At 34.8% G+C, this 14,829-nt stretch overlaps 2 protein-coding genes across 4 annotated transcripts; both read right to left on the bottom strand.

Moving 5' to 3' along the window:
- LOC127808380 (glyoxysomal processing protease, glyoxysomal) lies at nt 1-6,786 on the bottom strand. 3 transcript variants are annotated; one of them, XM_052346902.1, is made up of 14 exons: nt 6,581-6,786; nt 6,391-6,437; nt 6,095-6,281; nt 5,974-6,021; nt 5,800-5,880; nt 5,365-5,508; nt 4,784-4,906; nt 4,500-4,603; nt 3,912-3,997; nt 3,744-3,838; nt 2,385-3,126; nt 1,310-1,508; nt 689-780; nt 1-534 (listed from the first exon to the last, which is right to left on the bottom strand). In XM_052346902.1, the coding sequence occupies exons 1-14, from the start codon at nt 6,644-6,646 to the stop codon at nt 272-274; spliced, it is 2,277 nt and encodes a 758-aa protein (XP_052202862.1). In that variant the 5' UTR covers nt 6,647-6,786; the 3' UTR covers nt 1-271. The 3 variants fall into 3 exon arrangements, 2 of the variants coding, with proteins under 2 accessions (XP_052202862.1, XP_052202861.1); XM_052346901.1 differs by having other exon boundaries at nt 6,391-6,742; XR_008024935.1 differs by lacking the exon at nt 1-534 and having other exon boundaries at nt 1,310-1,543; nt 6,391-6,744.
- Nucleotides 6,787-9,087: 2,301 nt separating this feature from the next.
- On the bottom strand, nt 9,088-10,112 carry LOC127807254 (auxin-repressed 12.5 kDa protein-like). The gene is made up of 3 exons (XM_052344952.1): nt 9,880-10,112; nt 9,548-9,764; nt 9,088-9,425 (listed from the first exon to the last, which is right to left on the bottom strand). Exons 1-3 carry the CDS (start codon nt 9,986-9,988, stop codon nt 9,389-9,391), a joined length of 363 nt encoding a protein of 120 aa, XP_052200912.1. The 5' UTR covers nt 9,989-10,112; the 3' UTR covers nt 9,088-9,388.
- Nucleotides 10,113-14,829: the final 4,717 nt, after the last annotated feature.

Genomic DNA, 14,829 nt, shown 5'->3' with positions numbered 1-14,829 from the left:
ATTCATATTGGTTTCATGATATTTTCATAAGAGGATATTCATGACATGTAGCCACACAATGGAACTATTACATTTAAAGAAGATTATGTCATGTACATGATGATTGGGAAGCAAAACCATTAGTCTTTCTTATTTTGAAGCTTATTTTAACTACATAAAGATACAGTCATTCATACATTGACAAGTGACAACCACAGCAAAGCTATAAATCTCCACATCAATGAAGCTCTCAGGCCAGTAGTTATTTGCTTCCACTGGAATTGCAGGATGGTCACAACTTACAGCGAGTGGAATCTATAGAAAGCCTTTCCATCTTGCCAAGCTGAATTGATCTTTTGAGAACTTCCTGCTTTTCTGATATAAACTTGGCAAATTGCGAACCCTTCCCGTCTTTGTTGATATCTGCTGGTACTGGAAGAGGCAGATAGGGCAGCGAGGGGCCTTTGGGAGATAATGGCGGCATCAGTGCCCATATAGAAGAAAGGTGTTCGCTGGGTTTATCAAGATCTTCTAAGAGGGATGAATCCGACATATCTGCTAGAGGAAAGGCAGTCGATCGGAAGAAGTAAAACTTGTAACTGGGAACTCATAGAACAGAAACCACAGGGGAGAGAAGAGATTGATTTTGATAGAAGAGAAGCATTTGATTTCCAATGTGGTTTTTGAGACACTAATATGGAAAATTAACCTTTCGAGAACTTGAAGACGGGCTCCAGAGCTGCACATGGAATGCTGAAGTTCAAATGTGGTATGGTTGTCCCTCCACCATGTCTCGCATTGCTGCATCGACAATATATCTCATTAAGCAGGATGTTCAATCGGCAAGCATCAAGAATTTCAAAGGAATAATTGTGTCACAGAAATTACAACCGTGTAGCTTTGAACAATTCTTTGGTAAAATTGCTCAGAACACAAGAAATAACATATCAGGCCCAACGACACAAAATAAATACATGCAAACATAGTGTGATCGTGATAGACAGTAGCGCAAAAGAAAAACCAACTCATAGTTGTCAGTTTGCGGGTTCAACTTCATGGTTTGACCCTCTCCTACTTAAGTGAGAATGCTAGTGGCAGAAGCAACATTCAACTCATGGCATGAGCTGGAAACTATCCCATCATTAGCCTAGCTGGCCGCAGTCAATTCTCAGCCGGAGGAAACTTCAAAAGAAAATTTCACAAAAAAAAAAAAACACATTATACCCTCACCCTCACAATAAAGATCATCATTGCAATAATATGCAATGCACTTGCATGTGCATCTAAATTATCTTCCCAACAGATATAATTTAAATTGGATTTATTGTACCTTGTAACAAGCCCAATCATGAGGCCATCTGAATTGACCACAGCACCACCACTACCACCAGGATGGACAGCTGCTGTTGTTTCTAGCATTGCTGGAATACATCCAAGAGCATTGTCCCGTTGACCGGTTCCATGGAGCAGAGGCCACTTGACTTCAACAACTTTTGCAACAACACCGACACAGACAGATGGGAAGAACTCTGATGCCAAATCGAAACCAGATGTAAGAAATTTTCTGCATACACCAGGGGGCAAGAGAATCTAACCTTGAAGCATATTTTAATGCAAGTAAATGGCCAAATATTACATGAACAAGTAACTAGTCCAATCATTTGATTGGCATTCAAAAGGAAAGTAACTGTCCTGAACTATGTTGTAGGGAATAAATGTGGAATCTAGAAATTTGGGCATGTACAGGGAATTTGACTTTAAAACAGGGATTTCTTGTCATGAGATCCCTAGTTTTTGTCATGGGATCTTTTGTATTTACTCTTTGCCTCTATTGTAGAAGAGATCTTATTGTAACTATCTTTTGCACAGGGTTTGCTCCTCTAGGCAGTTCTATTTATATATAGACTCCTACTTATCTTAAAAATAGTAGGACAATACCATATGGCTATTAAACAAAAAGCCGTTCCTCATTTCCAGCAGCCATCAGAGAAGGGTGTGAGAAGGAGTGACAGGGTACAAACCTATATTTAGGTATTAACTTAAATAAATAAACTAAGGCTTCACTATAACTACTTCAGATGGCTACAGAAATCCTCTTTTGGCATTATTAGCAAAAAAAAATTCACCCTTGGATTCAAAGCTCCAATCTCTTCATTAAGAAGCAGTAACAAAGCCACGGTAATGCAGACCAATTCATTTAGTTCATACAATACAAGGAAGCATCTATCACCTCAAATAAGTACAAGAGGCCATACTAGGTTAGTAATTGTAAATTTTAAAATTAGAAACATTATAGTTATAACCTTCTCATAATTTTTATTGAGGAAATGAAAATAACAGGCATAGAAATCCTTACAAACACTACCTGAGTTGTAGTGCTTAATGTTGAATAACAAAGGACTTACCACATCGTGGCCCAAAAAGTCCATGCCCAATAACATAGATCTTCGATCCTGGGGGCGGGCATGAGAAGTCCATAATAATGGGGCAAAGCTGATCTGGAACATACCCAAGCTGCAGTAGGGCGATGTCCAAAGGTCCTTTTGAGACATACAGTACCTTAGCATCACACCATATCCAAGGATCCCGATGATCCAAGCGAACACGTATGCTTTGATGCATGGTGGTCCAATCAAATCTAGAGCCCCCACCACCATCAGCAACAGAGTCTGTAGTTTCCAATACTCCCGGCAGCAAACCCTGAAACTTTTGGTTAAACCCATTTCTATCATGGGCAGAAGGTAAAGAATTGTTGGATGGGGTGAGAGGAAACTTTGATTTTAATTCACTTGTTTCACCATAAGCAGTTGCTCTCTGAAACCTCCAAGGCTCCAGCAGGTGAGCATTCGTGAGAATAAGGCCATCTTTATTGAGCAAAACACCAGATGCCCATACTCTGTCATCAATGGTAACAAGACAGACTGAAATCATTGCTTTCTCAATAGGTGATAGGGGAGGGCAATCTAAATTAGCGTGCTTATGAAGTTGACAGGACAGACTATTTGTGCCAAGACTGTTAGATTGATCCAACCTCCCTACAGCATTCAAGTTGCCATTGTTATAATTCAACCCTTTGTATCCATTTTGAGGCTCCTCCAGCAGCAAGTCACTGCAAGCAGTTGCAATGGCTTCCCACGGAATCACCAGCTGTCATCCAAAATAGCATTTCATATAGTGCAGTATACACGAGATATTTAAGCTAATGTAAGCCCTAAAACAATGAAAATCTTATTTTTTAACTCCTGGCAGCAATATCTCAAGCAAGGAATTTCCATCCCGGATTAATAGTCTCATATGCACTAATCACCATATATGACCATAAGGTATGGATTTACATGTGTCTCAATACATGCATAAACATATGAAACATATTTTTCACAAAAAGCTCACTTGAAAGATTTCACAAATAAGTTCAAGCATGAGACTGTAACAACAACATCATCGTCATCACAAGCCTTAATCCCAATAGGTACAGTTTGCTACATGAATTGTAGCTACCCAATAATCTTTATCCATGGCTATCAAGTTCAAGCATGAGACTGACAATAATTTCTTGAAAAATGTCTCGATGTACTGCCCATCTCTCATATCTTCATAATGCAATAGCATATAAAGGATAAGGATAAAGGAAATCTGAAACAAAACAAAGCTACAAATAAAAAAATTTATATAAATAATTAACATGTACAAACCACTGTTATAAATGTTTTTATAATTTTAAACTTTAGTACTATCAAGGGGAGAACAGAACACTTTCAAGTTACCTGAATTTCAGCACCAGTAGTCTTTTGTCTTAACGGTCTAGTCAATAAACCAAATAGCAGCGCATCCTCCCCAAACACGGGACCACCTTCCATTCCTGAGTGTTAAAATGCAATCAGAACCTGATAGCAATGAATGAATCAAGAGTTCTAAGCCAGAAATTCCCGCACCAGGAAGACAACGAATGTCTGCCATCAACAAAGATCTCTTAGCAGAACCACTAGGATAGCAGTTGGCAACATATCCCACTGATATACTGATGCAAACAGCAAAATGATCATGTGAAACAGAACCGTAAGTAAAAGATTTCACCAAATAGAACAGTAGTGTTGTCATTAATTTAGGTACTGTATTGGAGCATTAGAGTGAACTTCTCTGTGTCTATTGCCATGCACGCGTGTGCCAAAAAAAATGGCAGAATGTCAACTTGCTAATCTTCTAGTTGGGACTGGCATGGAAAGATAGGAGCCAATCCCAGAAAAACTGTCTGCAATCAACTCCAAAATCATTAAGCCACTAAAGGGTGTTGTCAACTCATTTAATGTTATTCAGGTGGATTGGAATCTCAAAGAGGGGTTTCTTGCACTCGTATTGTTTTAGCAACAACTGCTAAAGGCATAAAGAGTAATGTGGCTTAGTTATTCCTCTTTAACCCACTAGCAAAGTATGCTACAGTGTATTTTACAACACAGAAAATGCAACCATTCCAAGACTAAGATATTAAAACATAAAGTAAATTCTTGCATTAGCAAAGCTACCTGTTAAAGAAGTGCACAGGAGACAAGACACCAAAAGGAGATCCCATTGCCAGAAGAAGATCTCCCCTCTTAATCAAGGGTGCTATGTTTAAGTTTGGCAGGTCCTAAATAGAAATTGTTTCAGCTGTCACTCTCTTTCTGTTGAATGTGCAACAAGAATGCAAAAAGAATTCCAGAAGAAAGGGCAAATTGTCTTGACATCTATTTTTCATATGCAGTTTATTCTTGATAATTTATGCTACAAAGAAAAGCAAGGAAGAAACAGAGAAAGAGCTGAAGAGTACCTTACAAACTGTTGAGCAAACTGCAAGAAGGGCAATTTTAGAGGTTGACCTGCCCATAGAGTTTGGACTTCTCAACTCTCCCTGTACCATGTGGCTCTGCCTCTGGATGAGAGATTCTTCAACCTGAAGTAATTGGTTGGAATTTTGTATCACATCAGCCGCAGGAAATTTCTCTTTTCTTTCCAGGCTTTGAAGAAGCCACTAAAGAGAAGGATGCCAATTGAGTATGATAATTTGTAAACAACATTTCAACTGAGCTAAGGCAGGTTAATCTTAGTTTTGCATTTAACACACAACAGTTTGGTGGTTCACTTGGAAATTCTCATCTGTTGTGATGCTTTCTCACATGCTCAGATATTATGAGGGTTCAGAGCCTGAACCTAATTGACCATCCTGAGACACACCAACTAGGGCCTAATACACAAGTCATAAACACTCAATTGATAGCCTGAAAGTCTTCATATGTTCTTCTTTCCATTTCTTCCCTAAAAAGTAGGAATTTTTCTATACAGTGTGCATGGAGTTGAGGTGAATTTACACGAGAAATGAAGACAACAACACTAAGGCTAATGGCTAAATACCCCGGCTTGCACGGCATTCTTCAAAGTTTGAGGACCATCACTGTAAGAGGCCAAGGACCAACCAACCTCCCAACAATTCTCCAATGAACCAGAAGAAGCTTGAATGAGTGATTGAACAGCCATGGAAGATGCAGGAACATCAACCTGTATTTTATGCATTCCAGCATCAAAGTTCACTTAACATATATAAACACAACTAAACTGGAAAAAGAATAGTGAAAAGGAAATAAATTGTCAACACAAAAGATCATTAATCACTTAATGCAATGCAGCTTAACCACTGTTATGAATTAGAAGTATAGCACCTCAATAAAAGATCAAATTCCTCCTCAAGAGTATATAATTAGTTCATATAGGAAATACTGAAAAAATAGAACATATAACTCTTGCGCATGTAGAATGTGTATCCCACAACCATGAGTTTTAAGTACCTACCAATGCGAAAAGTCGTGCAGACAACCAATGAGGAACTTGATCGTTTGACCCCTTAGTTTCATGTTCAACCCTATTCCTTCCCTTCAAATCAAACGGCAGAAATATTTGTAATCCAACGAATTAAGCTTGTTGAACATTAAAATACTAAAATAAACTAGTGACCAGCAGTTGAACCTCTAACATTACATCAATCTGAACACCAGGGATTAAATTTGGCTTGTCCTGCAGAAATTCAAAGTGAGTTAGATATCTAAATGTTGAGTCCATACATAAAATTACCAAAAACATCTGCAACCTGAGACATGTTCTCCCTCTGCAGTAATGATAGAAACGGCTCAAAAACAGATGCAACGGTTACCACAACCGTTGAACCAGAAAACGTCAACGCATCATTCCTGCTATCAATCTGCCTAGCTGCTGGATCAATACCGAAAGAACCAGGCAACAACATCCCAGAAGCTGAAAGTGTGGTTTTGCCATTGCTATACATTCATAACCCACCATGAAAATTTCAATCAGTTCAAGACCAACAGCACCAAATTTTCCAAATGTCACCAAGACTCGAGTTCTGTACAAATATATATCACTTACTTGTACTGGTGGAAAGCATGGTTTCTCATCTTCAGACCCTTTGGGTCCTGAATTTGACGGCAAAACAACGACCCATATAGAACCCAACAAAGATAAATCAAAGCGAATTTGTCCAGTGATTCAGAAACAGCATAATACATACCTATATTTGAATATACATATGCATACATAGATAGGGGCAGAGACTTACAGGGCCTTGAACTCTGACCATGACGGTAAAATTGCGGGCGACGTCAACGATTTCAGGCAAATCCATATGGGCAAATTGGTGTAGTCCAGAGCCTGATATCTTCTTAAACGACTTCAAAGGCTTCGAAACTAATAAGAGTGCGGGTGGATTACCCCTGGAGGTTTCAAGGAAAGAAGGAACAGACGACTAGACGAGGGACACTAGGATTTCAAGGTTTACCGACTTTGAGGGAGCTGAGAGTTGGTAACGACGTCGTATCATTCGGCCTGCAGAACCGCTGCATAATACATTTACAAATAATTTTTTATGTGGATATTTAATCCTGACATTTAAAATAATATTTTATATTAATATAATATATTAATACACAAATATTACTTATAACTATTCAGATAATGTTTTTATTTCTTAAAATAACAATGATATAAATTGTTATTGTTATATTAAATATTTAGACTGTGTAACTAAATTTTGAGAGTGATATAATAATATTATTAAACTAAAATTTCATTAAATATTAAATATTACATTTATTTGAAAATGTTATGTTAATCACATCATATAACATAATATTTGTCTAACACGAACAAATTAGAAAAAGGAGCATAGACCTCATGAGGGGTGAGATCTATGCAGCCACCAGTCCACTTATAAGCCTTCCCCAATTAATATAATCTTCATCTGCATTTGTTAGTTTAACAAAACTAAATTAAGAGTTTGAAAAATTAAACAATAGTCATGTCACGGCAAACTTCATTAACCAAATAATAAAGTCAATGTGTGAATTTTTAATTAATGCCTCAAGTTTTCAAAATGAACCAATATTTAAGTTGAGGGGTTTATATAATTATATGTTGGTAAGGTTTATTATGCATACAAAGACTATATTATTTTTTTAATTTTTTATTCTTTATATGTATAAATAATAAATATTAAAAATGCATAATATGTAAAATACCTTGCAATTCCATCACAATTTGTGTTGGTAGCAACACCCATTTGTAACTGTTTTATTTGAAAATAAAATGAGATTTCTAAAATCTAAGGTTACGTTCTCTTTGCTTTTTAATTTTTAGTTTTGAATTTTGAATTCATTTTCAATTTTCTATTTTAATAGTCTATTTTTAGAAAATTGAAAACGCGTTCTCTTTGTTATTTTGAAAAATTATTTTTTAAAACAGAAAATTAGAAAACACGTTCTCTTTGAAATTTTAAAAATAATTTTTTAATAATATTTTATTCAATAAATTTGATTATTCAGTAAATTAAAAATATTTAATGTTTATAAATTATTAAAAAAATATATAATTTTAAAGTTAATGAATTTTATAATATTTTATTTATTATAATAATAAATATATAAATAAATAAATGTGTTTTGAGTTTTGAGTTTGTTTGTGATGAAAACACTTAAAATAACTTTGTTGTTTTGAGTTTTATTTATAATTTTTTTTTATTTTCAAAAATATATTTTTAAAAATAGTAAAAAGAATGCGTTTTCATTATTTTATAAAATTAAAAACTAAAAATAACTTGAAAACAGTAAAGAGAACGCAACCTAATTATTTTTACACAATTTTACTTTTGTACGATAATAAATATTAAATTAATAAAAATATATGTTTTATTGTTTATTTATTAGCATTGTGTTTAAAAAAAATAATTAAAATATAAGATAAAATCAATAGAAAAAAACTATAAAAAAAAAAAGTCCACAAAGCCTTCTCAACATAATTGTTCACATAATTGTTCAAAACTCTCTTAGAGGCGTCTCCCAAGTACTCTTGAGAGTCTCTCATAGATACCTCAAGAACCAGTCTCTTATGCGTTTGGGAATGTGTCTATTTTTAATATTTTTATTTAAAAATTTAAAATAAATTATTTAAAAAATATTTATACTTTTTCACCTATTAACTTCAAACTTTACAAATAAGAAGTTATTCCTTCAATCAAGATAAGATAAAAACTTAATTAAAACTATAATTTTTTTATTTTTCTATACTCAACTAATTTAAATATCAAAAAATTCACACATGATGTCTCATGTGTTCCTAATCATTTCCTTTTTTTTTTTTTTTGGCAGCTATTCAAAAAATTAAAAACTAAAGACACATTCTGTTAGTTATAAATTTATTATAATAATTAAAATATTTTAATATAAAAATTTAAAAATAATTTTCAAGATAATTTCTTCAATTATGTGATGAATAAATCAGAACTGAAAAGAATATATCACAATCATTATCCATAATTATTTATCTACCAATCGTTAAAAGTTCAGCCACCTCCACTTGCATGCCACGTGTTGTGTGACCACCTATCATCGTCCATTATTTTAGTCTAAAAATGATCAAAATTAGCAATAATGTATACTATAATTTGTAAAATATTTCAATCAAAATCAATTATTCTGAAAAAAAAATTGCATAAATTTGTATTCTAATCTACTCAAAATTTCATATTGCTTTTATTTTTGTTGTGGTGTACGAAAAAAAGAAAATAGCTAATAAGAAGAACAAATACACTGCCCTTTTATTATTTAATAATAATAGGAATTAGGATGCAAATCATGCAATCACCACCGTCCACGGTAGATCATACAAAGACAAGAAGAACTCGTGCCCATGATTAACCGCTCCAGTGGCTAACAGCTTAGCAAAACTCCACTTGAAAGCATGTTTAGTAAACTCCCAAACCTAATTAGGACATCAACCACAATACGAGTACGATTGCGACGACAGTAACGCGTGGCAGACAGTAAACAAGGGAAGGACACTATTTACATGCACCCTCCGGTGACCGTCCGCCTCAACGATGCTTGCTCCTGGTCTCCTCGCTGTAGAGCCTGCCATGATCACGCAAAACATGTTCACTCAGTATTGAATCAAATCCAGAACCATCTGAAGGCAGATCAGATCTCGAGAGTCGGTGGAAAACATGACCGGATGAGCGTACGGACACACGTACCAGTCATAAACAGTGGGAGAGTTAGGGTTTGGCTTGTCGAAGACCTCGGCGCCAATGCCCTTGGTGGCGAGGTTGCTTCCCGGATTGAACACGCTCCTCCACACGTTGTCCCTACGCGCTCCCGTCGGCGACAGCGAGGTCGGCGTCGACGGAGTAGGCGGAGTCTCCGGATGCGACAGGGACCTCTGATACCTGCTGCTGCTTTCTCCTTCGCCATCTATACGCGCCAAAAAGGAAAAAGAGAAATCCAAATTTGAAATCTAGATCTGTCAGCAAAGAAAATGATCGGCAAGATTATCAATGGATATGGATGAGGAAGATCAAGTAGGTACCTTTGGATCCAAGGGGCTTGGTGCTTTTGATCTTCCGGAGCTTGCCAAGGCCACGGTCGGGGTGAGGTCCGGCCAAGACATCGTCCCAAAGCTTCTCTAACAAGACCATCTTCTCTCTCTCGCTTTCTCCTTTATTTCCTTCTTTGTTTCTGTGCGTCAATGGATATGGTGCCTTACCTCCTTATAAATGCAAGGGTCGCTGCTCGGAAATTCTCCATCCAGATGGTTTCTTACTTCTTCCAAGCTTACATTATTCTTCGTTGTCTTTGGATAGTTTTACGAATAGACTTCGTTTTTCAAATAAATTAGAAGAGCGTGGGAATAGAGAGATTGAGATTGGAGATAGAGAAAAGCAAATATGGATAATAATAGGGATAAGGCTGGAGTCTGACGGACACGTGGAGGACCCGGCGAGAAAATATCAGCGCGAAGAGAGAAGGCTGTGGGTTGCTTTACACCCGTCACTTTCTGATTCGACCTTGTCCTCTTCTCCGGTTTAACGCGGGGCCCATAATAAAATGCTTTCTGCACAGACAAGTGCGATCAGAACCGGGGATCATGGGTAACTCTGCCCATCTTGGCCGCAAATTTTTGTAATTTTTAAAATGAAGATATTTTTTTTACAAGTTGCTTTAAATAATTAATTTTATGTTAGAGATTAATAAGATTGCAATTAAACAGAATCGTGTCAAGCTCGAACTCGAGGCTTATGACTAGGCTCAAGCTTGATATGAGTTCGAGTTCAAGCTTAACAAGTTTCTAATGAGCTCGGACTTAGATTTGTTAAAAATATTTTTAAAAATCTAATATGCAATTAATCAATAAATTATAATCTTAAACCAAATTTAATAATTAATAAATATAACATTATAATTAACTAATAATAACTTTAAATTACAATAAACATAATATTATTTATTGTAATTTAAAGTTTATTAATTTTATATTAAATAATATATTTATAAAATAATAAATAAAATTATTAATATATTTATAAATAAGTCTTGTCAACGTTTGATTTCAGCCGACCGTGATTCATTTTGGGCAACGGTAAGTAAATCCAAAATGCTAAGAAGAAGAAATGAACCAAAATTTCTAACGTGAGTCAACACCAGAATTTTTACGTGGTTCGATCAGAACGATACCTACTCAACGACCACACTTTGATTATTCCTTTAGAATGAAGGTATCTGATTATTCTCTCTGTCCCTTTCTTTTGTTCCCCTGACCCCCTATTTGTATTGAGGGGTCTTTACAATTTAGATAATATATAGAAATATAAAGACTGCATAATGGGGGACAAACTATCCTTATCGTTTACATAAAATCGGGAATGAGATCTCTATTACGAGGAGCATGGGCTGTTGCAGGTTAAAGTATTTGAACCCTACCTCTGACTCATAAGCAGCTTTGCCACTTATGCGAGCTGGGGGTTTTGGACTAGTGGCCTGGGTGGTTTAGCGACACTACCGGGAGCTCGTTAGCCGATTGCTGGGAGCTTCTCGGAAACTCGCTTTACGAGCTTGAGGTTTCTATGGTGGCTGGGCTTTCCTTGGCGAGGTTGCTTGGGCCTTCTCGGCTTTGGATGATTGGCCCGGTCCATCAGACCGAGTTCGGCCTTGTGGGGTGACACAGGAAATACATATAATAAGTCTATTCCTGAACTTTTAATTAAACATATTTATGAGTTTTAACGAGTCACTCTTTACTAAGATCAAGTTTGACTCATTTACAAAACAAATTTAAAAATTAAACTCAATCTCAACTCGTTTATTTCAAAGTCGAATACAAAGTCACTCGCGAACAATTTGACTCATTTGTGACTCTGGCCCTATTTGTTGCAACTTAAAAGTTGCAACTTTTAGCTTCTAGTTTCAAAAAAGTTGGGATGTAGTGTTTGTTTTAACTTATAGAATTCTAACTTATAGCTTCTACTAGCTTTTAGAAGGGGTAGAAGCTGGCTTTTTCAAAGCTGGGATACCCCAGCTTTTACAACTTTTGCTTAAATAATTACATTTTTATGACAATTTTGCCCTTATTTTTAGCAAAGAATTACTCTTTTGTCTACGCAATCATGGATTTTCTTTTCCACCGCCATTTCCATTTTCAAATCTCTTCATCTCTCTCTATACTTTAATTAATTTTTTTATAACACTTGAAACTTATACATATACACTAATTAATTTTAAAATTATCATTCTATAACTACTAAGGGTATTATGGACAATTATACAAAAATAAGTTATTTTACAGCTTATGGTATCAAACACCACAACTACTTAATTACAACTTCTAAGAAGTTGCAACAAACAGGTTCACAACTTATTCTAAGTTTTAGAAGTTATAATCTAAGAAGCTATAAGCTATAATTTCTTTAATTAACCTGCAACAAACGGGGCCTCTATACATTTGTGCCAATACTCATTATACCTAGGAAACTGATATATATATATATATACATATTATAGAAAATTTTGAATTTATTGTTCATTTCATGAATAACAATATATTAAATTAAAATATCTTTAAAGTAAAATTGTCCTTGCAAAAAAATTACTATTAATATTATTTAAGTATGAGAAACATGGAGAAAAATTTAAATGTTACTTACCTTTTTTTTTTTTCTATTTGGTAATTGAAATATGAAAAATCATAATCTAAACTCTGTAAGTATAAAATTTTGATCATACGTTTCGACACTCAAATTAGCACTTAGTATCTTAGGGGCAAACAAAAAAGATGAGTGATCAATAAATATAACATTATAATCAACTAATAATAATTTTAAATTACAATAAATATAATATTTATTTATTATAATTAAGTTTATTAATTTTATATTAAATAATATATTTATAAAATAATAAATAAATTTATTAATATATTTATAAATGAGTCTATTCGTGAATTTTTAGTTAAACATGTTCACGAATTTCTAATTAAATATATTCATAAGTTTTAATTAGTTACTCTTTATTAAGATCAAGTTTGACTCATTTATAAAATAAATTTTAAAATTAAATTCTATCTCAATTCGTTTATTTTAAAGTTGAATACAAAATCACTCGTGAACAATTTGACTCATTTATGTATTATAGAAATTTGTGCCAATACTCATTAAACCTAGCAAACTAATATATATATATATATATACATATTATAGAAAATTTTAAATTTATTATTCATTTCATGAATAACAATATATTAAATTAAAATATCTTTAAAATAAAATTATCCTTTCAAAAAAATTACTAATATTTTATTTAAGTATGAGAAACATGGAGAAAAATTTAAATGTTACTTACCATTTTTTTCTATTATTTGGTAATTGAAATATGAAAAATCACAATCTAAACTCCGTAAGTATAAAATTTTGATCATATGCGTTTTGACACTTAAATTAGCACTCAATATCTTAGGGGGAAGCAAAAAAGATAGAGTGACGAATATATTTTTTTTGTAGTAAATTTGTTTAATTTTCTTAAGTAAATTAGTGCTTATATAATTTAATTTAAGATGACTCAGTGTAATTTATGTTAAGATTTCCTCTATATGACTTTTGAATATGGGCTTGGATGATACTTAATTTGCAATTTCTAGACCATTTTAAGCACTTAAAGGTAAGCAGTGATTCAAGATTTTATACTATTTTAATATTTTTTTATGTTAATTATTACTATTAATATATTTGCGTAACTTAAATAATTTTTATATGAACTTATAAACTAGTGATTCTACTTAGTGAGCTAATACTCTGGATAATTAAGCAGTTCAATTATACTAAAAATCAATAAATGCAGATTACCATTTAATAAAAAAAAAAAGATTAACTGTGGCTTAATAATCAATTGGCAATTGGCCCATTTCGAGCAGGGACGGCAGGCACGGTTTGGCGCACCAAAGCTGAAGCCATGAATGTGAAACAGTTTAGTGATTTTTAACTTCATCATTAACTCTTAATACACAGTCCTTTGGAACATTCGCCCCCATCAAAACTACCCATGTCGGGTTTGGCTTAGCACTACACTGCCATGGTTTCCTCGTATCTATCAGCCACCTTAAACTTAAACATTGACTATACCTGCAAATAGTCGCTAGTTTAAGACAAATTCAAATATTGTGGTACGGTTTTATCTTGAAAAGTAAAAATTATGTGAGAGAGAAGTAAACGAACTAACTTTATTCATTCAATAACATTATTTAATTTCATGATAGATATTTTATTGCCAGTTAATTAGATTGTGAAAATGTATATTTGCACAGTTGTGATTTTGCTACTCTAAATACAAGAGGGCAAAGCAGAAAGAACATTAAGAAGCCTCCAAAGGCCTCATAAACCCCGACATCTATATAAAGCTCAGCTTCTTTTACCCAACAGCCAAGCCTGTCACAAGCAATTAAACCAACCATGGCAAACAACAGCAAGCCAAGAAGGCCCACTTCTTCAAATGTTCTAGCCGATAACACCACCAACTCAACCGAATACTCGCTCTCATTTGCAGGCCTCGTTTGTGTCCAAGACCATGAGCAGCTGAAGCTCCGGCAGGTCGGCCACCCGCCGGCCAACCTAGACCCGGGTTTTGAATTCGGCAAGGCCGCCGCCAGCAAAGTCACCCCGGCCGACGTTCTGTTCTCCAACGGGCACCTGTTGCCACTGGAAAACCAAAATCCTTCCTGCTCTTCAACTCAATCCAGATCCCCCGCTACTTTGGAAGATTTCTTTCCCCAAAGTTATAAGGCGGCGGCCGGAAAACCAGGGGGCGGAGCGAGTAAAGAGCGGTCTATTGGGCGGAGAGTTTTCAAGTCGTTTACTGCTCCATGCAGAAGCTGCCATGCCGTCCAGCCGTCTCTGCAAACTCTGCAGCGAGAGAGTGCCAAATCGCAGTAACTCCCCGCCCAGTTTAATTCTTTTTCCTGATATGATCAAAAACTACCCTTTTCGCGACGCAT

This window comes from Diospyros lotus, chromosome 8, assembly GCF_014633365.1.
Source record: "Diospyros lotus cultivar Yz01 chromosome 8, ASM1463336v1, whole genome shotgun sequence".
In the NCBI taxonomy this organism is placed as follows: Eukaryota; Viridiplantae; Streptophyta; class Magnoliopsida; order Ericales; family Ebenaceae; genus Diospyros; species Diospyros lotus.
The sequence above is the reverse complement of the archived record's forward strand: the minus strand, read 5'-3'. Positions and strand labels throughout refer to the sequence as shown.